A 23,866-nucleotide genomic window follows, 5' to 3' on the forward strand; every position below is an offset into this window, starting at 1 on the left:
TCTGTAGGGTTTCCCACAGCTGCAGTGAGTTCGTGAACCCTCTGCGGGCAGGACCCTGCTCCCACGCCGTGCCCAGGGACCCACGCAGGGGGGACACGGGGACGCCGTCGCGTTGGGCAGCTGGCTCCCGGCTCATCAGACGGCCGTGGACTGCTTGATGCTGTGGAAGCTGACACGGGTCGGGGAGGTGGGGATGGACATGGCACGAGCCACGCGGGCGCGGATGGAGTGCTTGTCCTGCCATCGGTGCCACCGCTTCCGCACTGCCGATCGCACCTGGAGGTGACACAGAGGGGACATTTAGGAACCATATGGCCTGCAAGCATTGAGCTATGGGCACTGTGAAGGGGTTACCTGGGCCCCCACTTGCAAAAGGCAATGGAAATCAAGGGTGTTGCACTATTTCTCCCCATGGGGAAACTGAGGCACAGAAATGTCTCATCCTAACAAGTGTTAGGTGCAGGAAGTGAGTCCTGCAGCTACATTGGGCTATGTTGGAGGTCAAATCCCAAGAGCAGTTCAGCCACTTCCTCTGTTAAACCATAAAAGAGCAAGGTGGTCTTCCCCCCATGGCAAAGGAGAGCACGGAGCCTGGTCCTGCTGGCACCCAGGCATCCCATTCCCCCTCCTCTTTACTGGTCTCACTATTCAGGTCCAGCATCAAACTGGGGTCCAAAGCTGTTCGGAGGTACCAGCCATCCTCATGGTTGGTGTGACGAGCCAGGAGGGATGCGAGTGACAGCTGGGGAGGTTTATGGCTTGTCTGGTCCATGCTGGTGGCATTTCTTCAACATTAATTCTGGCTGACAGCAGCCCAAGTGCTTTGCATGGCAGATGAATATTGAAGAAATGCCTTTTCATCGACAGCGGCTGAGACAAACACCAAAATCCCCAGCCAGCACAGCTGGGACTGAGGGGTGGAGATCGTTGAAGGACCATGAGCTGTGTGGCACGAGATGCTCCTGATCCACCAGCAAGCTCTGGTATAGTTCTTTTTCCTCCTGCATCAACAATTACTATTGTGTGTGTATATATATATATATATATATATATGTATGTATATACGTGTATATTGTATATTAATATTGTAATTGTATTGCATCAGTGAGTTATTTAGCACAGCTGAGCCTGTTATGTCAGGATGCTGCCAGCTGCCTTGTATTCCTGAAAAGAAGTTTGAAAAAGAACCCAGAGAGGGGTCTGCATTATCTCTGGAGCTTTAAAATGCTTTTTATGTTGCCAGTCCCTGGGGCTTTGCTGGTTGCCTTCCCGCTCAGCTGCTGTATCACAGCCAGCAAAGGTGTGAGAGCATTTAGGAAGAGGAGGAGGAAAGGATCAGCCCCAGGATCAGCCCCTGCTCTTACCTCCTTTGCTTGCTGCTGTGTTTTGGGTCAGGGCCTGAGAGGTGTCATGGGTGTGTACACAGGGATGGGGGCCCCGGACCCTTCTGATGCATCGAATTGCATGGATGCACCCCCAGAGCATTTATTCTCAGGGGTGGATTTTCCTCCTCCAAATGGGAGGAAAAAGTGGGAAACTAATATTTTTTTCTGAGATATGGTCCATTTGGGCTAAGATTTCTCCCCAAGAGCCTTGCCTTTCTTGCTGCATGTGAAAGAAGCAACAAAGTTTCTCAGTTTTTCGCATTTTTGGAGGCTGAGCATGCCTACTAAACCCAACAAGCCACAACGAATATGAAACCTGGGGGGAATATTTTTTAAAGGCTGGAGACAGTTGTCCACACTGCCAAGCCCTGGAAGCTGCCAGCTGTGTTTGGTTTGGAAGGGGCACTCATGGGCTATTCTCACAAAAAAAAAAAAAAAGAAATTAGAAGGAGCTGGAACCACATATTCCATTTCCCATGAGAAACAACTCCCGTTTTATGCCAGATCCCACTGGCAGGATGAAGCACAGAGCCAGGGAACAACCAGTTTCCCGTCTGGGTACAACCTGTGGTTGTGCCTGTAGCTGCAGGTAACAGCCTAACTCTGCAAATGCCTTCAGCTGGGGACCTGGGTGCCTGTGCAGGGGCAGAGCCTCAGGCTGAGCCCACATCCCCTCATAAGGATGGGCACGAACACCCCCAGCACCCCCAGTGCTCACCTCGCTGTTCAGGAAGCAGTAGAAGACGGAGACGAAGAAGCCCTGGAAGGAGACAAACGTTAGAGTCACAGCAGAGCTACCCCAAGGCTGAGTGGCTTTGGAGCAACGCCGAGGTTTGGGGAGGTCAATGTTTCTGATGGAGAAGGAGTGGGGTGAGACAAAAGTCGCACGTTGTGCTCCTCCACAGCCCTTGGTGAGGGCCTGGGATGGGGCCAAAGCTGAGGATCTTACCTGGAAGGACTCCAGGAAGGAGTTGAAGTAGATAAAGACAATCCTGGAGATCTCATCCTCCCCCGGGTTGACGAAGAACAGCATGTAGGTGATTCCCAGCAAGGGCAGCAGCACCAGTGTGGCTTTGACAGCTTTTCTGGGGGAGAAACCACTGAGCTGAGCCACCAGCACATGGTCCTGGGCACGGGGACTGGCCCCATCTTGCTCCCAGCACCAGCATCACTGGGACTGGTGGGGGTGGGTCTGGACCAACCAGTGCCAAGGGGAGGAGAGAGCAGAGTTGGGCTGTTTCCCAATGTATTCTCCAAATAATTGGGCTGCTTTTGGCAGCAGGCACCTTCTTTGGTTTCTCCATCCAGAATGGGTGGTGGATAGCAGGTGGATAAACGAGACCTGACCTTCAGCTGCTGTGACACGACTGCCTGGATGATCTAGGGCTCGGTTAAAAGGGAATTACAGAGGGTAAGATAATTCAAACCTATCAAGACAGGTTTATGAAAAACTTATCTCAGCTAATTAATTTGATATCTTTTCTTGATGAGATTACAAGTGCTGTTTGTGAAAAGTGATTGTGCTGATGCAAGGGAGCACAGGAAGGGTAGGGGCTCAGTATCTCATTCATTTTGATTAGGGAACGAACAGTGCCAAACTGACATTTTTTTTCCTTAAAAATCATGTTAACAGACAGATTCCAACAGTAGCTTAATGCAGGAAATGTCATCCCTGGTGGGTCTGGGTGGGCTGGGACCTACAGCAGAGCCCCAGCCACCAATGTAAGCTGGGAGATGGCTTAGAAGAGCTGGCAATAACTGAGGATAGAGGGGGCTTCAGCTGGCAAACTGGAACATAACAAAAACCCTGGAATTTAAGATTAAAAATAAAGGACATGACCTGCTCTGGTGTAGCTTTCCCAGGGCAACAGTCACAGCAGTGGATGATCCATCTGCTTTTACCAAAAGGCATCATCTAAGGTGAGCAGGAGCCCTCCAGGCTCTGGTTTAAGCAGGACTGCGCAGTTTATACCCACTCAAACTCTTCAAGTTCTCCTATCCCACAAAATGTTTCTGGGAAATGGAGATGTTCCTCTGCCCCAGGGTGAAAAATCTTCCCTGCCAAAATCAGGAAAATGCTGGAAAAAAAAATTCTCTCAGAATTGCTTCCTGAGGCAAACCAGCTTATTTCAATAGTCTTCAACTTTGTTCACCCCAGAGCTCAATACTCTGCGACAAGGAAAGCTGGCATCTTCCAGTGACAGCATGTGATTTTTTTCCATTTTTAGCTGAAAAAAGCCACCCTCGACTCCAAACCTACTTCTCTGAACTCAGTGAGATTCACTGATCTCCGCTCAGAAAACAATCTGGAGAAGCACGGTCAAAGTCCAAGGTTTCTTCTCCCCTTCCAGGTACTTCAGAGCTTCTCTGACCGCGTGCCTCCAAGCTGCCTGTGACATGTTCTGCAGCAGGGAATGGTTAAATCTTCCTGCTGTGTGCTGCTTTCTCCTTGCAGCTTCATGAGCAGATTTTGAGGTGGCATCAATTCATTGCTCCTTCATCACCATTTGCTTCACTGCCAAGCCACAATGTAATTCTCACTTCCACGTCAGGATTTGCAGCCCTGACCCCAACAAGCTGATCGAGTCCCCTCAGAAGATGCTTTTGCAAAAGGGGTCAGCTCCCAGCTGCTCCCTCCAAAGGCAGATCCAGCTGTCCTTCACCAGGATTTTCAACTGACCACAGAAGCAATGGCCATCTGTCTTCAGAAAGCATCTGAGGTGCTCTTAGATGTCTCCACACTCCCATCCCCTTGCTGCATGGCTACTGGGGCTGCTCCTGTCCCCCCTCAGTCCTGCCAATTCTGTTTCTAGTTTTGCTTTCTGCTTAGTTGTCTTCTCTCCCTCCATGCTCTTACCTGTACTGGATCGTCTCTGACGTGGTTGAGGCTCGGAGCTTTGTCATGAGAATCCGGACGATGTTGAACAGAAAGATGAAGTTGATCTGGAAGGAAGAGGGCAGCTCGTTAGTGTCTACTCCCCCTGTTCTCTTCTGTTTCCACAGCAGAGGAAACAGGCTGTGCCAGGGGAACTGGGAACATCTCTTGAACCTGAACCAAGCCTGGGCAGCCACAAAAGCAAGAAGCAGTTGGTATGGTACACAGGGACCCTGCTTCTCACTACGATCTGCGCTGCCCTCCTTGCACAGGGGCAGGACATCTGCATTTACCATTTTTAAAACGTCTTTCCAATACGATTTAGGAATTTACTCAGGGGAGCAGGGGCAGAAGGGCACCCCAGAAGATGGGTGAGGGAAGGGTGGGAGAAAAAGATAAGTGGGGAGGAGGACTGTAAGGCTGACAAAAGGATTTGGGGAGACTGGCTGCCATCACAGCAGGGAGCAGCTCTCCTCGCTGCTGAACCACTAATGAAAGCAGGGAGGGCAGAGCTGGGGGCTGAGCACAGTTGGCACAGATTAGAGGTAGCCCAGCCACCTGACAGGCTGGGAAATGAGAAGCAGGCTCGATTATTCAGGGAGGTGGAGGGGAGGCTGCTTGGTGCCAGTGATTAATGGCCTCTCAGGTTTTCTCAGCATTGGGTAGGGAGGGGGAAAAAAGCTGTAGGATTTTGTGCTTGGTTCTGGACCTGCTAGTCAAACGCCTTGCACTCTTGCTTGTGACCTGCCAGCCCTGCTCCTGTTCATCCACTCTAGGAAAGGAGAAGCACCAGGGGGTTGTAAGATCCCTGGGTTCAAGCACTGCTGCTCAGCCAGCAGCAAACTGATGTAGATCAAGGAATGAGGATGAGGTCCCCAGGCAGCTTCTGATGCTTGGCAAAGCACCGACTTGCACTCAAACAGTGCCCCGGGCAGGGACTTGCTGGTGCCTGTGGGATTTCGCTGATGGGAGCACCCCTATTAGAGCAAGGTCTCCAGACTGCTCTCCTAGCCTATCCCAAGTCATCAGGATCCATGCACACTGATTCTCATCTTGGGCTAGGTGCCCAAATTTGCTCAAGGTGCAGTTTGGGTGGGGGGACCCAATATTTACAAGCAAGGTCACTTTGCCCTTACCAGAAGCACTAGGATCATGGGACCTTGGTAGATGTAGTCAGTATAAACTCCTGCTCGCTTCCCAAACCAGCACCTGCAAGGCAAGGACAGGCAGTATTGGGGACAAGAGGTGTTAGGGACAAGCCTGCAGCATGAGTGACCTGGATTTACTCTTGCCCTTACTCTATGTCTGTAGGTCGCTGTCCATAGGGTGAAGGCACAAAGACTTAAGCTGCTGTAGCAGCGAGTAGCTGCTACAGAATAGCTTCTCTGAGACCCCCATGTATGGGGTCTTTATGGGAACTCATTATTGTGGGGCACGGAAGGACAACACAACATGCACACAGGACTAGGGTGGCTCTGTCCCCAGCAGACCCTGCAGGAGCTCATGCAGGTATCGGTGTCCTGAGAGTTGGGTTCTTTTAAATTGCTGCTTTTCCTATGTGTAACAGGGCTGCTGAAGCCAGGGGGCAAAACCAGTACTGCAAAACAAGGCGAGCTGCCACTCATCTGAGCGGGCTCCTTTCAGCTCCACCATCCCCGTGATGAACTCATCAGGTTCCTGTTAAGTCCTCCATTAACAAGTCTCTGTGAAAATGGCTCAGGTGGTGGTAGTTTATGTCTCTACTGGTAGATTAAATCCCAGCTCCATTTAGCAAACACTTTGTAGGAGCTCTGTCTTAATCTAGCCTTTTGCCCCCTTAAAAATCTCATTTGCAGTTTGAAGGGAAAAATGCAGCAGCAGGCAGGGCTCGTGTCACAGAGAGCCTAGAGGTGGGATAAAAGAAAGAATGGAAGAATATCATTTTTCCTCCCACCCTTTCCATGTACCCTGCCTCCTATGAACCCTTGCAGGCAGGATTCGTGCCCACTTTGTGCACAGCTCCTGGCATGACCGACACGCAGGGAATTGGGGCAGAGGGGAGGCAGGGAGCAGTGAGGCTCACTTCTCGTTGTCGTAGTACAGCTTCCCGATGGCCCAGGCGACGATGATGGGAAAAGGAATACCTGCGGATGAACACACAGATGGGCCTCAGGGGTGTGATATCACAACCAGGCTATGCTATAACGGTGATTTTCTTGCAGAGGGCAAGCTGATACGGGCCCACAGCTCCCATCCTCCTGCTCCTGGAAGCCTTTTTGCAACTATTTAGGTGGAAGAAGAGCAGGAGCAGAGGATGGGGGTGGGCACCACGCGCTGGGCGAAGGGGAAGCGCTGGTACTTACACCAGCCGATGCAGATGAACATCCACTTGCGGAGCTTGTCGGTGGAGTAGGTGAGCACAATAGCTGTGTGCAGGTAGCAGCCCTCGCCGAACATCCAGAAGAAGTTGGTGACGTGGAAGTAATTGTAGGCGGCAGTGACCAGGCGGCACCAGACCTGCCAAGGGGGTTAGGAGGTGACACAGGGTGAAGAGCAGAGCTACTTCAGAGACAAACTGATCACCCCCAATGGAGCACTGTTGCTCCCACCTGGGCCATGCCCATAACATACCATGAATATTTCTTCCATGCTGCCACAGTAAAAGGCAAGAGTATGGATGTGTTACAGTGGAGAAACTGAGGCACACAGCAACACAGACCCCAGCACGGCAATTGAACCTGGCTTTACCATAGACTTTCATTGTCCTCCGGCCACCAAGCAACCCTATCTGACCTCTCAAGCTGCTTTTTTGGCCTTGTCTCTGGGATCCTTGAGCTCCCCACATACCCCAGGGCTGGGCTGCACCTACCACATTGCTCTCGTGCACCTCCGGGTTCATCGTGAACTGCACCACGAACCACGTGGCATTGCGTAGGATGAAGGCTGTGATCAGGTTCCAGTGGATGATGTTCCTCAGGCACCGAATGCTCCTGCAGACGGGGGGAGAAGGCACCATCAGAGCATGGTGGGGGTCTGGAGACTGACCCCATTTGGGCTGCAGGGGAGAACAGGGCCATACGTGGCGCTGAAGAGGCACAACCTCTCCAGAGGAGAGAGCAATGGCTATGGGGGGGACACGGCAAAACAAAGGGGCTCCAGGTCCATCCCCATCCCGAGGGCCATGGGGTGACCTCTGTGGGCTCGTGCCCCTGCCAGGAGAGGGACAGCAGGTCGGGTCTCTCACCGCAGGCGCATGAAGAGGACGAAGGCCACGAGGAGGGCCCCAAGGGAAACGCAGTGCCCCAGGTAGTTGATGATGACGGCAACATGGTAGTGAAGCTTGCTCTTTTTCTGAGGAGGGGGAAAGGAGACAGGGAAGGGGTCAGCAGAAGCCCCAGCACCCCACAAACCCCCTTCCTCCACCACGTCACCTCCCAGAGCTGCTCTGCAGACTTGGGGACCTCTTTCAGAAGCCCACTGGAACCCACCTGGTGCAGGATGCAGGAGAAGAGGCTGGAAGGCACCAGGGTTGGTCAGATGGGGCTAATTTGGACCAGAAATGCACAAACTTGGCCATGCAATGGACTCAGGCATTTCACATCCTACCCACACCGGGGCAGCTCAGGATTGCTGCTCCTATATCAACCCTGCTCAGCACTGGGGCATCCCTGAGCCATCATCTGGGGAAATCCTGCTGTAATTCATCTGAGCTCGCTGGCAACATGACATCTGATGTCTCAGTTCATTCCCCTTAGCCCTAGGGGCAGCTGAGAGGCTGGGCTGAATGTGGGCAAAGGGAGCAAGGGATCACAGGAAGGCATGAGTGATAATTAAATTAATTGATTGCTCCTGCTGTTAGGCACTCATCCAACCTGTGAATTAGCAATTAACTGAGTGAGAAAACCATTCCTGGCAAGAGATATCAGCATCCCAAATACCAGAGGTGCTTATCAACTGCAAATGAACAGCCTGTATCTCTTCTCCTCTGCTCTGAGGGGTGCCTTGACCTACTCAGGGGCTTGTAATTCGTGGTACCCATTTTTCATCCCTCTCAGCTTCCTAAATATCTCCTTTATTACATTGCCAGCAGGGAGGGATGAGGTTTGCACTGTGTTCTTGTACTGGGAAGGAGCTGGAGAAGCAGAGGAGGGTAATGGGGCTGGAGGACATGCCAATCTGCACCAAGCATCCCAGGACGAGGATACCCCACACTGCAAATCCTCTTGGCTTAACATGAACCAGGAACGGTAAAATTTTTGCTAAGGAATGAAAATGCGCACCAAGGACAGGGTCATATATGCTGCATGCAAACTTGTACACTTGGCTGCTGGTGTACACCCAGCCCCACAAATCCCTTGGGCCATTCCTGACCTGGGTGCTGGTGCCCTTTAATATTACATCATCTATCCCTCACCCTTCTGTCCAGAGCACAAGATACCACCAAGCTCCTACCTCCTCACTGAGGATCTCCTGGCACTGGGAGTAGTTAACCCGTGCAGCCCAGCTCCCATTAGCGAGGCACTCCCTGTAGCCATTGTCTGAAAGAGAGGGTGCACAGAAGGAGTAACAGCACCTGGAGATGGGCACAAACCCCAAAACATGACAGATGTGACCTGGTTGTCATCACTAATGTGGGGTCTCTGATATCAAGCCGGTGGTGTCTTTTCCTTTGAAGCCAGCTCAGATGCTGCCTCAGTTGAGACCACAGGATGAAACTCCCCAGGTGCTACCACTGTTCTATAAAGCTTTACAGAGAGGAAAGCAAGGAGGCTTTTTGCTTTTTTTTTTTTCCCAGAAAACAGCAAGGCCTGGGGAAGTGCTTTCAAGATGATCTGTCCCTTGGGATGATTCCCCAAGCCTTCCAAAGCACTCATGGTCTGAAAATGTGGTGTGGGAAGGTCTGAAAGCCCATCCTAGTGTTTCCAGACCTGGGCAGAATTGCTTTTGGAAGAGCCTCTTTCTGCTCCCTATGCAACCGGGAAATCAGAGACAATTCAGCTTATATCTTAATGGGAACATTTCAGTCCCACTCAAGGGCTTTGGGTCTGCACCAGCACTGTTCCTCAGTGCTGGGATACCCCGATGCCTCCCAGCACCGAGATGCAGCAGGAGCAGCACAAAACCAACTCCTCCATTTGTTCCAGCAATCACCAACCATCCAGTGAGTGCTGCTGCAAAGGCAGCATGAAGTTTGCTCTCCTCTCCCCATGTTAGGAGCTTTCTTCCCCTCCCAGCAAGGATGGCAAGAGGAGGCAAGACTAATTAGGAAGGCACGGCTCTGACAGCCCCGGAGCAGCCTCTGATTAACATCAGCACCAGGGTGATGTCGGGCTTCTGCTATTAAAAGGAGAGACCGTGAGCCTCATCAGGGCGATACGATGGGACAGGGATGGGGATGGGGATGGCTCTTAGGCAGGCATAAGTGCAAATTAATGCAAGGAGACTCTTACAGCTGCATGAACGGCACCGCCAAGCAGGAGCCGTATGCATGTGATCTTCCACAGTGGTGAAAGGGTGTGGGACAGAAAATGTGATGTTTTCTGCATGAAGCAAGATGTTTCTTTCATCAGAAGTAGCGTTCGGGTGGACAGAAACTCATCTGCGTGCTAGGAATGGCTCTGGGGGCTTTCCAAGTGCCTTTACTTCATCCCCTGTTCCCAGCACGTCGTTGGCAGTGACAGCTCAGTCACCCGTGCTGGGAGATGAGTTGCAAGGTCCCCGTGTCCTTGCTCAGCTGGGGGCTGTAGACCTGTGTAGCACCTCCAACAGCAGGACAGGCTCCCCCTTCACTCCCTGTCTCCAAGATGGGGACGTCAGCCCTCTTCCCCTTCACGAGTGCATACCCAGGAGCATCTCCTTATATAACCACCCTCTCCAAAATTTGAGATGAAGGATTCTTTCCTTTTTGGTTGACACATACCACAGCGCACCTCAACAAGCTCTGCACCCAGGGATGTTTTGTCACTTGTGTCCCCGGGTCTCTGCTCCCCCACCCCTTACCCATCCTGTCCCCACCGGCGCTGCCCAGCTTACTTGTGGTGTTGTACCGCACACCGTAGAAATATTCGGGGCAAGGACGAGCCACCAGCTGTCCCACCGCACTCCGGGGCCAGCACGTGCCGATCAGGTCTACAGAGGCGTTGCACTGGGGCCCTGGTGGGGAGAAGGGTTGAAGGTTAGTGGAGGTCTCCAGGCCACCGAGGACCATCTCCAGGCCATTGAAGGTTCAGGGTTTGCCCAGGGAGCTGGGGCTGTGGTCCAAGTTGAGCTGATGGGTTGCTGCAAGCTCAGCTCTGAGGGAAGCTTCAAGGCAGACGCCAAATGCTGTCTGTGCTTAGGCTCCCCAGGGGCTGACTTATCCATCCTTTCCATATCTATGGCCTGGGTTCTGCCTGAGCACCCAAGTTAAGCCTGGTTCTGTACTAGGCTGCTTTTCTGACCCAACTTTCCACCTGAGGTCCCCTGCTCTGGTCCTCCAGCCCTGCTCCTTTCTTCAGCCATGACTTTGGCATCTGGCCCTGCTACAGCCATATTTTTGCTGTCCCAGTGGTGACTGCAGCCTGGTGCTGGAGAGCCCCTCCAAGCCTCTCACACCTCCTGGCTCCAACATCTTCCTGGCCATCCCTGCTGGTCTATTCCAGCCTTTCCCAAGAAGAAAGCTCCAAGTCTGCTGCTGCTATTTCAGATTTCAAGCAGGACTTGTGTGCTTTTCCCAGCTACACAAGTGTGTTAATGTAGACATTAGGTAGGCCAGATTGCAGGCTTTTTTATGTATAATTTGTGTATATTTAGAACAACATGTACTGTAGCTAAATATGTCCTAGCTACATCTCAAAGTGAGGTAGGAGGCACAACGGCTGTGATATCAATACAATGCGATCCCTAGCAGGCAGCAGATGGATGATAGGCAGCAGACCCAGGAAGGGGCAGAGTTCAGTGCAAACCGCTCCTGGGTAACGGAGATGTTTGTGCTGCCAGCACAGAGCCAGACATTGCCATTTCCAAAAGCAAACTACCCCCAGTTTGCAGCTCTTTGGGTGTGAGAACAAAGCGTTTCCTCTCCACCAGGACTCGACACAGAGCAGGTCGCTGTTTGGAAGCCTTTCCCAAGACATCCTATGGGTAGAGCTGGCTAAAAAAACAGCAGAACAGAAAAGCAAAGAGTTGCTTTATTACTATGATGAAAGTTCTTGGGGTGGGGAAGCATAATATTTTTTTCATTGCTTATCTGAAAAATTGATACTGTTGTTTCTTGGGACACTCTTAGAGCAAATTCTCAGTGTGAAGAAAAGGAAGGTTTGGTTTAAATCTCTTTGCAAGGGAAAGCAACTTCCAAGTGTGTGAGCTGGGGAAACATCCGAGTGTGCAGAACACTATCTTCTGCCTTCCATAGCTTGTAGGGAGAAATTAATTTTAACAGTGACCTTTGCTTTTAGCTTTCCTAATGTGTATGGTTGCTGTAGCAACCTTTAAGTTAACTGTTCTAAGCCAGTACTTCTTAGGAAAAAAGTTGCATTTAATCACGCATGTAGGGTGCGCATCTGTGCTCATCTGCATCTATTAGCAACTGTTGAGCTCCTTAGGTGTTTTGACCCAAACTTGACAGAGAAATAGAGGGGTCATAGGGAATGAAGTCCCTATTTAAAATTTTATAATACTCATTCAGATAAAGAACTGGTGATTGCTTCTACTAAGGACAAAGTTAAGGTGTGAACGCCCCCTCCCCCATTAGCCACTTGGGAAGCCACACGTATACCTGCAGTAGAAAATACTCATTTGGAGTAATCCAGCATGAGAAAACAGGGCTTGCACAATGATAATGTCAAGAAGTCTCCCTGTGACCAGTGGGGCTGAGCACAACCCCCATTTTATTCCAGTCTCCCATGCCTCAGTTTCCCGTCTTGCATCCCAGAGGTCGTGCTCAGGCACAAATGCAGGCTGCTCACAGGGGACAAGCAGCAAGACACAGCAATTAAAAGTCAGCAGAGCCAGAGGCGGGCAGCAGCACTCTTCCAATTAGTAAAGCAAAACCACTGCAATACCATTAATAACCAAAACCATAAGTTCATGGAAATGATGTGACCAGGCAAAAATGGCACTGTGCTGTTACAGTTCTGCTCAAGGTTGGATATAATACCTCTGTATTTCTCCAAAGCATTTGACTTAATACTGCTTGGCACTCCCATTAGAGCACGGCAACCACCTGCCAGGTGACAAAGACAGCAGATGGGTGTCACATCCCACCACGGCGGGGATGCGGGGTGGACAGAGCCAGCACAAGGTGGAGCAGCATCACCAGGACCTCAGCCCCTCCGTGTCCCACAGATCAAGGTTACTGGGTGGAGTGGGATTTGGGCTTGGGGTTGCAGTGGTGTGAGGCTGCAGAAAGCTCCTGGAACTGCACCCGATTCACAGCAGGCTTTGCCCCAGTGCTGCTGGAAATGGCATTTGGAGGTCCATCCAGACAGTTTTGAATCTAGTTTATATTATATATTTAATTATTTATAATATATTATATATTAATATATACCAACAAATAATATAGCTATAATATTTCCCCCACTTTCTGAATCATAGAAATGTTGTGATGTCCAGCATATAGGGAAGAAAGTCTCTTGCTGGGGAAGGGTTAAAGTAAACCAGTGAAAGAGAACAGTGCAGGGAGGGCTGCGATGTCCCCTTCGCCCATCACGACCGTCTGCTCCAGCTGCTCCCCAGAGGCATGCAGCTCCCAGCATTTAGAGCTCTGTTTAGCATGGAAATGATATGTATCAGTGCTAAATGCATTCAGATCTGCTTTGTGGCCCATCCTATTTGCAGAGGGATTATTCTCCCAGGTTCTGCAGACACCTGCTCCGGCTTTCTCAGTACTGTTGGCGGTGCAGCCACAGTTTTGGTCTTTGCAGCAAGAAAGGTCAGGGACTTTCCTATGTGCACCCAAATCCCCCAGACTTTGCTCCCTCCTACACAGAAATGCAGCATATGTATCAGGTCCTGCTTTGAGACAGGGAACGTGGCACAGGGGAAGTCATTCAAATCCCTTCTCACCCTATTTCCCTCAGGCTTTTGCAGCTTTGGAACAAAGCAAAGCTTTTCCTTTCTCATGAAAAGAAAAATGCCTGTCCAGGGACTTACCCTGAGACAGCTGTAACATAACTGCATCAGGATAACTACAGCAGATTCCCTTCTGTTTCTATAAAAGAGCCTTCCCCAGCCTGCCTCCACAACTCAGAAACTCCTGAGATGGCTCCAGGCTAAAGCCACGCAGACGTACGAAGCCTGGCAGGGCAAAGTGCCCTGGTCCCAGCTGATCCACCAGAAGATTTGGAACAAAATTAGAGGACAGAGCAAGCCTGTCCTGTGCCAGCACCACCAGACGCATGGCTGCAGTGCCCTCAAGCTGGTGCCAGGAGGCCTGGAACATGATTGCACCATCAAACCCTTACTAGAATGGCATGAAGAGGGGTAAAGCAAAAGTTGTGCTGATACAGCAGCATCAATAAACACAGCCCCAGCTCACACCCCAGCAAAGCTTTGCAGCCGCGCAGCATCACAGCTTGTTGCTGAATTCCCAGCAAGTTACAGCTGCTTGGAGGCAAAGCCTCTCTCCCTCCGCACAATGAAAAAGGGGCAAGGAGACACAACAGAAAACTGAATCATAGGCTCACTCCATGCTGAGAGTGGTACAGTTATTTATCTCAGGTGTCCCAGGAGGCTGAGTAAGAGCTGAGATGCGTTAGCTCATATCTCTACCTGTCTGGAGATCTTACTCAACCACAATCATCTCTGTCCACCCCGACAGCCTCTGTGACTGCTTCTCAAGCAGGCTGACATCCCCTGCTTTGGCCATCACTTCTGGGGGCCTGTATTTAATAATCGGGGCTTCACTTCCATGTCTAACCAAAACATACTCACTGCAGGCAGCACCTGAAGGGCAGACCCACGCTGTGAAAAGTCATCTGCACCCAGGCAGTATTACCATGCTGGTAGAGCAAAAGGAGCCACTCCCTATCTTAATACCTCCACATAAAAGCTTTGGTGGGGATGCTCTTATTTAAAGGCTCTGATGTGCTCAGGAGGGATAGGTGCTGAATGTTTATGAGGAACACCTGGAGGCACCAAGGGAAACAACACTGAGGGGCAATTTACATTAATATGGGGCTGAAAGTGGGGTGGTGGAGCTATTTGCTTTCCCTTTGAGTTGAGGATGGATACACAGGCTGTCTGGGAGCACTGTGGTTGTCTCAAAATACCCCCGCTGTTGCTCACACCCTACATCCAGTGCTGCTTTAGTTGGTGTTGGATGTTTCTATTTATTTCTGTAAGAGTCCAGACCTTAGAAAAATCTCCATCAATCTTCCCAAGCATTCAAGTTTCATGATCCTCAAAGAAAAATAATTACACAGGCTAATTAAGCGTTATGATAGCAAAGGGTCTTCGTAATGAATTTTCAGCTTGTTGCTATTCACCATTGTTGGCTGTCCCCTGAGGTCTTCGCTGCTGTTCTGGAGAAGGATAAACAGGAGGCACCAAGCCTAGCTTCTGCCATCAATGGGATGCATCTGTGCGATGCTGTCACCTGAGACTGATCCACGTCAAGCTTATGTGAATCTTATATATGTATTGAGTATATAATGCGGTGGATAGGGATCATATATTTGTACAGAATATGTAATGTGGTGGGTTGGTTTGGGGCAGATCTTGTTTTGATCCGACCCATGGTGTGACCGGGGTTGTGTCATTGCCAAGGGCAGCAGCCAGTGGTTTATTCCCTGGTCTCGCCTGGGCTTTGCTGGTGGCTGAGCAAAGAATTGCAATCCCTTGCTGAGAGAGGTTTCCTCTCTGATTTGGCTAAAACGGAATGGAGCAGCTGGCAAGGATTTTACTGCATTCAGTCCAAAGTGCAGTTTAACTGGTGTAGCTGCCGCTGAGATGTGCCAGCATGCTGCTTCCTACCAGAAAACCTCAAATCATCACTATCTTCCCTCTTCCACTACAACAAAACCTATGAATAAAAGCAAGTTTCTATTGACATCCCTGTTTCCCAGATGATGGAGCAGAATGGCTTTATCAATACCAGCATACACTTTAAACACCCTGATTTTTTTTCATGTAGGTGAGTTCAAAATTTTCAGCTCCCGAGCCTATCACTGCAATCCCTCGGTGCTAAGTCCCTGCCAGGACTCCCTGCTGCCTCTTTAGCCCTTTTATTAGTATTTCTGCATCAGTGGGAGAGATGCCAATGAGGCTGAAGGGAAGAGAGGCACTGATGTTGTTAATTTGACCTTTATGAATTTAAATTCCAGTCTCTTCCCCGGAGGAGTCAGAGAGTGAATGAAAGAGCTGCGGCTCAGGCAGGGATGGCTGTCGTGGTGTCAGTGGTGTGGGGCTGGAGCGGGTGGGAAGGCTCCTGGTCAAAATGTCACCTGCTGCAAAACATGTCTCCAGACCTGTCCAGCAAAGCACATGCGAAGGAAATGCTCGCATTGCTTGCTGCTCTCCTGTGCCTCTCAGCCACCACTTTTTGCTGCATCTGGACCAGCTCAATTTGCTTTATTTAAATGCTCCCTTCTGCCCTTGAAAAAGGCTCATTTTTAAAAAACAAACAAACATTTTTATTCATTTCTGCCTAGCTTTGGTGTCATTTTCCCTTGCTTTAGTTGAACATGCAGTGGCCCAAAGCACTTCTTTCCTGGGAAGAAATCAGCTGTGCTCCATGCTCACTCCTGGGCACACACACGAGATTGAGGATAACAATTTATTGTGATAACAATTTAATGGCTTAAAGTGGTGAATCGTGCAGCCGGGAGCAGCCAGGGCTATTAGCAATTGGGTGCCAGCTCCTTGGGCTGATCCAAGCTTGAATGTTATGAAAAGCAAAATAACCCCGGGAGCACCCGCTCTGCTCGAGTGCTTTCTGCTGGGCTGCTTTGGAAAAGTCTTATCTATTAATTAGGAAGAGGCTTTCCCATCTGCTCAGAGTCTTAATTCCTTTCCCCGGAAAAGACCATGGTGGGAAACTGTCCTGCGGCCACAGCGGGATGCTTCATCCCCAAGGGGGGAAACGACCTCGTCCCTCTGTGAGCCATTTTGTGGCAGGGCAAAGGGAGAAGCAGCTGCGCACAGGCCCTGGGGAGCCAAAATCTTCAGGAAGACAGTTTGCTGTTTGCAGCAATCTGGAGGCAGGGAGCCATTGGGATCAGCACCTTTCCACCCTGGACAAGGGATGTTGATCCTTGTTATTTCTTCTGATTAATTAAGCCTAACCTGGGAATTTTTTGGCTTCCAGACATTTGGAGGTGTGAGCTGACCCGATTTTTCTAATGCACCTTGTTGATCTCAGGTCCAGCCTGATATAATTTCTGCCTGGAGGAGTAAACAGAAAAGCAGCCTCAGCGATGCAGCAGCTAACCTACATGCACGGGTGCCAACCAGCCAGATTCAGGCCCACCAAGAGGTATTTTCAGTCAGGTTGAGCCACCACATCTGTGCAGGGGTCCGGATGAGGCTGAATGCCAAGGGACACCACACTGCGCTGTGGACAGGGTGTTTAGAGGATGATGGATGAGAACCTGGTGAGCATCACCCGGACCTCTCTGCGTCACCCTGCTGGGAGCAGAGACCTTTTCAGCTCAGTGCACTTGCTTTGGAGAGTGCCAGCGCCCAGCAATAGCACTGCACAGCTGTGCATCCTCATTAAAAAGTGTGAAATTAAGTAATGAAGGGACTCGCAATGTGAGAAGGGGGGAGAGACCAGGCTGGGCTATTTTTTTTTGGAGGAGCAACGCCGTGGCAGGCCCACTGCTTCACGTGCCTGAGGATCCGTGGGCTCGTGTTGTTAGCACGTGCTATTTCCCAAGAGTTACACAGACATTAACAAATTAAGTCTCACGGCCTTGCTGCAATTCTCATTAGCATCATCCTAACAAGTCTCCACGTTAAATAGCCTCGAAACAAAGTTGCCAGTTTTGTAAATATCTCCCCCTCAGAACTGCTGCCTAAATCAGGCAGGGCTTAAATGGGCCCCAAGGATGAGGGCTGACGCTGAGCTCCGCTTACCAAGCAACAGACGTAAGCCAATTAATTTCAGCTCCTGCTCAAAGCCCCCTCCCCGAGCTGGGAGCAACTCTCGCGTGCACCATCCCCATCCCAAATCGATCGAGTTACCCAGGCATGACAGGTCAGAGAGCAGAGATTTTGCAAATCTGCAGGCTGGCATGTTGTGTTCTCCATCCCAGAGTGACGGGGGCTGAGGCGCACTCACTCCTGCCATGCTTTACACCAGTAAATCCCAACTGAACGAAGCCCAGTGCTTGTAAAAAGCAGCACGCGCTGCTTGAAAATGCTCCCCACTCCCTGCTCTCTGCCCCAGGCTCAGGAGGTGGCAGCAGCAGGTGACGAGGGCCATGAGCTGGGCACGAGGAGGATCTAGGGGCTGCTGCCACCCTGGCTTGTGCCATGGGCCAGCTCCTGCATCGTGGGAAGATTTGCAGGTGCTTGACTGGTGCACCCCACCATGCCGTGGATCAGAGTCAGACACAGGTTGCACCAGGTAGGAGCGTTAAGAAGAAGACAAAAGCAAAATTTATCACAGCTTAATGCGGCCAAGGACACACTCCTTGCTGAGCAGAGTAATGAAACCTTCAGGGAGCAAAGCCCCTGAGTTATGACCGGGCTTCCCACCTGCACAGCACCCAGGACAGAGACACGCAGGCATTCCATTTCCACCTCCAGCCTTGCTTTACCCTCAGCTTTCTACCCGCATGTCTCAGGCTGGGATGCTCCGCAGCACCATGCCTTGGGCTCTGCCAATGGGCCAGGCACAGAATCAGCTGATGTTAAGCAGAAATTGCTTAAAAAGAACTTTTTAATCTGCTGCTAATGGGAGTGGTGTGGCAGGGAGCCACCCGTCAGCCTTTTGTCACCCTGACAGCAAGGGATGCTCTGCTGAGCAGGGACTGGGACAAGCAGGGCAATTGCTCGGTGCACGCTTTGTCTTCTTTCAGCTGTGGGAAAACGAACTCTGTAGCAACCCTGAGCCATGGAGGGCTTTTCTCCTGGTCCCTGGGAGCTCCTCTCCTCTCCCTCAGCCACTGTTCCTCTCCCTAAATCTGTCAGTAACCCAGTGAGGCATGGACGTAGGGGACAATGGTCCCCAGTTGGTACCAAGGACCACTTTGGCTCCTGGTGTCCTTGGACATGCAGAGAAGGGGCAGCATTGGAGCAGGCACAGGGCAGGTGTCTCTTTGCCCACCTCCCCCTCCAGCTCAGCCCCACGCACAATTTATTTTCTCTATTTTTAGCTCTCCTGAGCTCTGCATCTTCCACCTGCCTCAACTGACACCCTGCAAAGGTGCTGATGCGGCATTCACCACGGGGCTGCAATGCAGCCTCAGCACATCCCCACCCCCTGAAAAGGAGCTGGATCAGCCCAGAGACCTCCCTCCCACCCCGACTACCTCTGCCCCAGGTGCTCTGACCAAAGCAAGGGCAGGCTGGGGACACAGGACACTCACCTGTGTGGTTGGTGGCGGGCGGCAGGCTCTCGCAGTACTGCTCTTGGATGGAGGCTGCCACTGGGCTATCCCACAGGAGAAACGCCTGCGTGGGGAGAAATCAGATGGTAGCAGGGTTATACACACAATATACAGCTCCCCCGTGCCTTCTTGGATGTGGCAGCAAGTTGGTCAGATCCGAGCTTGCCCATGTCTTGATGGATGTCACCCCCCAAATCTGCACGGTGGATGCGCACCTGTTTGTGGGACTGGTTTCCCAGCCTGGGGCTGGGGGCCTGATGTTCTCTGCTTTGTTTCCCACCCATTATTCATCTTCTGCCCCAAAACATCTTCCCCAGCGACTCATGCTGCAGCCCTGCACAGCCCCCGCCAGGCCTCAGAGCTTCTGCTATTTAGCATTTTAACCAACATTTTTAGTTTTAGCATCTTTGCATCCTGAGAGCAGGCAGGGGAAACATGACGAGCCTGACACTGCGCTCAGATTTGCAATACCTTATTAAAATCACAGCCTTGTAAGCTGTCAGTGGGAAGATGCTAATATGCATCCTTAAGGAGACCTGATCCAGTCAATCAGGTCTGGATGAAGCCTTCGTTTAGGAGAAAGGCTTGTCTACGAGCACTGCTATTCCTGCAGTATTGGCAAGCATTGACCAGAAACTATCCCATCAGCAAGAGCTTCTCCAGAACAGCTCCCAAGCAGCTCTGCAGCTCCTCTGGAAGTGAAAACCATTTACTCCATCTACCTGGGGAGCTATTTTGAAAAAGCTGCTCCTGAATGATGGTTTCCAGCAGCGATTGCAACGAGCCCTTTGGTCCTGTGCGGCAGGAACAACCTAGAGACTCTGCCAGCAGGGGCTGGATGCGGTGGCAGGCACAGTGGATGACCTGGAGAAGGCCACATGGACTGCAGGTGGCTGCTCCTTTGGCTTTTGCAGGAGTTTGGGGAAACTGAAGTTGAGGAAAGTGATTGCAAGGGCAAGGCACAGCTGCCTGCTTCCTCCCCCAGCTGAGAGGGGTGACCGGGGCCTATCCCTCTGCTCAGGGGATGGACACCAACAGTGGACGAGGCTGAACCCAGAAACTTCCTCCTCCATGCCTTATCTCCCTTTCTGAGTGCCATTTACCTTAAAAACCACCCTGCGTAGGGAGGACTGTGTCCTCCCCATACCCTTTAGACATACAAACACTGGCTCCTCTTGCTGGCACATCCAGAGATCTCCTGCACCCTATCAAAGCATTAGCAGAATTTATTCAGACGGGGAGAAAAGCTCAGCACCCACTTGCTCTTTTCCAAACAACTATTTACTGCCTTAGGAAGCTGGTTTTGACAGCAAGAGAGATGTCAGGCAGACATACAAGCGGAGCTGAGAATAGCTTCCTTGTTATGACTGCTCCAGATGGCACAGGGGATCCGGCAGCAGATCCCTGCCCCAAGCTCTGTAAGGGCTCCCACTGCACCGGTCCCGCAGGATCTGTGCACATTCAGTGATGCTCTGGGATCGGTGGCGATGAAGCACAGCCCAGAGATGAGAGTGCCCGAACTCCAGAGATGCCAAAATGGAGGTGCAGTGGGACTGGATCCCCTCTGCTCGGTGCGTGCTGGATCCGGTGGCTCTTTGCACAGGCGGCTGGGGTTAAAGGTTTCTTCCCCAAAGGGCCTGGGATGGTTTGCCTACCTGAACAGGCCTGCAAGTGTTAACTGGACGTTTTTGTGCTAATCACAGCCTGCTCCAGCCTGGCAGTGCCCATTCTCCTTCCAGACACAGGGAGAGGTCTTGGCACTGGGCTGCAACATGGACTGAGCTACTGCTGGAGGGGGTGAGGATGGAGAGAGGGAGTGCAGGCTCTGGGCAGGCTTTGTAAGTGAGCTAAAACTGCAAAACCAAAAAATAATAAAAAATAAAAAAATCCCCAAAATAGAACAAAACAAACTACCAGTTTTTGCTTGCTTTTAAACCAAACTCTGAATTTTGTCTCACTGCAATGTGGCCAAAGCTCACACCACAGCCTTTTTACCTGGTCCTGTCGGCTTTGCAGCTGGAGGGGATAAGGTAGTGACTCCAGGTGCATTTGCACGAACCAAAAGCATTCTGCCCATTTAGCCTGATGGCCAGGCTCTCTTGCGTGTTTTGTCCCCTGCAGGTTACTTTAACCCCTCTGCAGGCTTTGCAGAAGGAATAGGTCAAAGCTCTGTCCTTGCACAGCTCTGCCTGCCAAAGCACCCCTGATGTAAGCTGCCACATGGCACCCAGCAGGTCCCAGCCTGGCTGAGCTGGAGCCATGCATGCCCCAGCGGCCCTTTCCCTCTGCCCTCCCGGTCCTGTTTTGACACAAGCTGCTGAAAACCATGCTCTGCAGTGAAAAAAACCTCTGCGACCTCTCCCAGGCTGCCAAAATCCCAGAGAGCTTCTGCTGAGTGTTCAGCTGTGGAGGCTAAAACAAGCAATCTGCTTTTGCAGAAGCAACCACTTTGCACAGAGGTCCTGCTCAGCCATGGCATTCTCCCACGAGGATGGTGCTCTGCCAGGAGCTGCATGGCCCCGTGCTGGCAGCAACTTCTTCTCCATCTGGAGCCACCCATGGCTCCACCGCTGTTGTCTCAGCAGCCACCCAGCTCCCTCCCAGGCTCTGCTAACGTCTCCAGTTCACATGTGGAGGCATTCCAGCAGATGCTGAGGACACCTGATTAAGCCTAGACCTTGCAGAGCACGACTGGGACACTGCAACATGCTGCTGCTCCAGCATTTGCTGTATCTTGTCCACAGCAAGCACAGCTGTGGTCAGTGTCCCACCCCCAGCACATCAAACTTGGGCCGGAAGGGAAAAAGAGGCACACAGGGCATCTTGCTCAGGCTTTGCTGCACCACATAGGGTGGGATGTCCCCATCCCATCCTGCCAGCCATGCCCTGAGCTGCTTGATTTTTTTTTTTTTAAAGCTGTTCCAGCTCATCAGCACGAGGATGCTCAGGATCTCACTGCTGATCTGGGTGTGAGCAGCAAACTCGCACGCACACACACGCACATGTGTGTGCATGGAGCATCCATCTCTCTGACCTGCCACTGACCTAGCAGCAAAATTCAATTAACAACAATTAGGAATTAATGTTCCCCTGCAGTGCTTTCTCTCTCCAAAGCAATCCACAGGTATTAATTAATGAACTAACATCTGAGTCAAACATCACCCCCCCATCCTATATTACCCAGAGACAGGCTTGTCCCCCCCCCTTGAGATCTCATTGCCTCAAACAAGATCGGATCTGCATGGCAGGAAGGGCTGACAGCTCCAAGCTGCGAGATAGATGGCTCGTGGCCTAATTAGCAAGCTAAGATGGGGCTTGGGTTTTCCGTGGCCAACAGGGCTGTAACTGGAGAGCAGAGTGATTAGCAAGATGCGAGCAAGTGGCTTTTCACAGAGTCAGGGAGGTCAGTGGGACTGATGGATGGTGAAAGCATCCGAGACCCCCCCAGGTGGGTTGTGGGGGGGTCTTTTGTGAGCAGCAGAAAGCAGCCCCAGTGGCTCAGTCACTGCAGGAAATCCCTCAGGATGAAGGCATCTGGAAGGGGATGTCACATCCTCCTGCGCGTAGCACCTGGGGACAGGACCTGGGCTGGAAGGATCTATCTTAGGAGACACTTTTTATGGCCTCTGCTCCTGATCAGATGCACTTAAAACCTGGTTTTGAGCAGCTCTGCCCTGCTGGCTCCTTCACCCAAGGACACGTGTCCATGGTTGCTCACCACAGCATGGGTGCAGCACCAGCCAACCTGCTGTGTCCTTGCTGTAGGGACCTTTCACTCCCCTTGGTCCATCCTTCCAGCCCAGCTGGGCTTGCTGCCACCCTGTAACACCACTTCACACTTGCTCAAAAGTAAGTGTGGAAGAAGAAAGTCCCTCCTGGGACAGTCAGGACATACAGGCTGGGGAAGGACTGAGCAGTCTCTGTCCCAGACCTACCTTGAGGACTGATCCTGCTCTTGGCCGCGATCCTGCAGGAAAAGGCACCAGACTGGGGGTGCTGAATGCAGTGAGCACAGCAGGAGCTGGATGCCAAGCTTGGGTTGCAGAGCTACACCAGCAGGTGTGCAGGGAGGGCACAGGGCAGCACAATTTGTCGACACCACAGCTGCAGGCTGGAAGTGGCCTTTGCAAAGCTTCACCCAAAGAGCTGCCCTTCGGCTGCACGTGGAGGTGGGCATGGTGCCTCCAGCCCGCCCCGTCCCCTGCTTTCACCCCTTTGTCCTCAGCTCCTTGACTTCCAGCCACTGCAGCTGCTCAGCTTCTTACCACCTCACCTGGAGGGCTCCCATCCCTTGGAAAAGTCCTAAGCCACAAATGATAACCCCAGGGAGCTCCCAGTCCTTGAAAGCCCCCTGTACAACTCCATGCCTTGACACTCATCTGCTTTGCCATGCCCTGAGTTAAGGTTTCTTCGAGCCCCCTATTTTTGAACTGTTGTTCCTTCACTTGCTTTTGTGCAAATCCACATCGAGAGCCCTGCGAGCATCGAGGCAAAGCAGCAGATCAAGGCTCAAAGCAAGAACCAGGGGAGGATTTTCTATGGCTAACGTTACCCGGGGTGTGTGTGGGGGGAGGAGACAGGGAGCAGACTGCGTTGATGCTTCCATCTGGCATTAAAATCTGGGAACATATGAATTTAGCCATGTTAGAGGGCCAGCCTCTGACGGAGGCTTTGGTGTGAACATTTATTCTGTTTGGAGTCTCTCTCTGAGCATGCTGGATGCAGAACCTAACAAAAGAATATCAATCAGGGCTAAATGAGTGCCTGTAAAACCTGATTTATGGGCAATTAAAGGTTTTCCTGGATTACACTCCAGTCTCTCACAGCACATAAATAATTCTGACTTCATTTATCTATCAAAAGGGACATGGATTTTTGGGGACAGGTGGAAAAAGAATAATGTCATTCGGGTGCTGGAAGCTAACGACACAAGCAAGTTGGGGAAGGAGACGCTGTAAATCAAAGCAGCTCCTATGGCTTCTGGGTTGGCCAGAGCAAAGGCTGCTAGAGAAGACGTGGAGTGATGGGCACATCCACAGGACTGCTTTTCTGAGGTGTTTGTACTAAACTCTCCTGCAGACTTTAATTAT

General features: G+C 51.4%; 1 protein-coding gene across 3 annotated transcripts in view; it reads right to left on the reverse strand.

Moving 5' to 3' along the window:
* The window catches only part of LOC310885792 (corticotropin-releasing factor receptor 1), a 27,378-nt gene continuing 3,512 nt past the window's right edge, over positions 1 to 23,866 (reverse strand). Inside the window, exons 3-14 of one of the 3 annotated variants that reach the window (XM_083809566.1) lie at positions 18,756 to 18,840; positions 10,273 to 10,392; positions 8,692 to 8,777; positions 7,484 to 7,590; positions 7,109 to 7,229; positions 6,603 to 6,756; positions 6,323 to 6,383; positions 5,397 to 5,469; positions 4,243 to 4,328; positions 2,335 to 2,470; positions 2,104 to 2,145; positions 1 to 276 (exon numbers count right to left, since the gene is read on the reverse strand). In XM_083809566.1, coding sequence (XP_083665692.1) covers positions 136 to 276; positions 2,104 to 2,145; positions 2,335 to 2,470; positions 4,243 to 4,328; positions 5,397 to 5,469; positions 6,323 to 6,383; positions 6,603 to 6,756; positions 7,109 to 7,229; positions 7,484 to 7,590; positions 8,692 to 8,777; positions 10,273 to 10,392; positions 18,756 to 18,840 — 1,212 coding nt within the window. In that variant the 3' untranslated portion in view covers positions 1 to 135. Of the gene's footprint in view, positions 277 to 2,103; positions 2,146 to 2,334; positions 2,471 to 4,242; positions 4,329 to 5,396; positions 5,470 to 6,322; positions 6,384 to 6,602; positions 6,757 to 7,108; positions 7,230 to 7,483; positions 7,591 to 7,727; positions 8,665 to 8,691; positions 8,778 to 10,272; positions 10,393 to 18,755; positions 18,841 to 23,866 lie in introns of those variants that run through there. The other 2 variants (XM_083809567.1, XM_083809568.1) reach the window with 2 other exon arrangements.

The sequence above is a fragment of the Anser anser genome, assembly GCF_964211835.1.
Source record: "Anser anser genome assembly, chromosome: 23".
Classification (NCBI taxonomy): Eukaryota; Metazoa; Chordata; class Aves; order Anseriformes; family Anatidae; genus Anser; species Anser anser.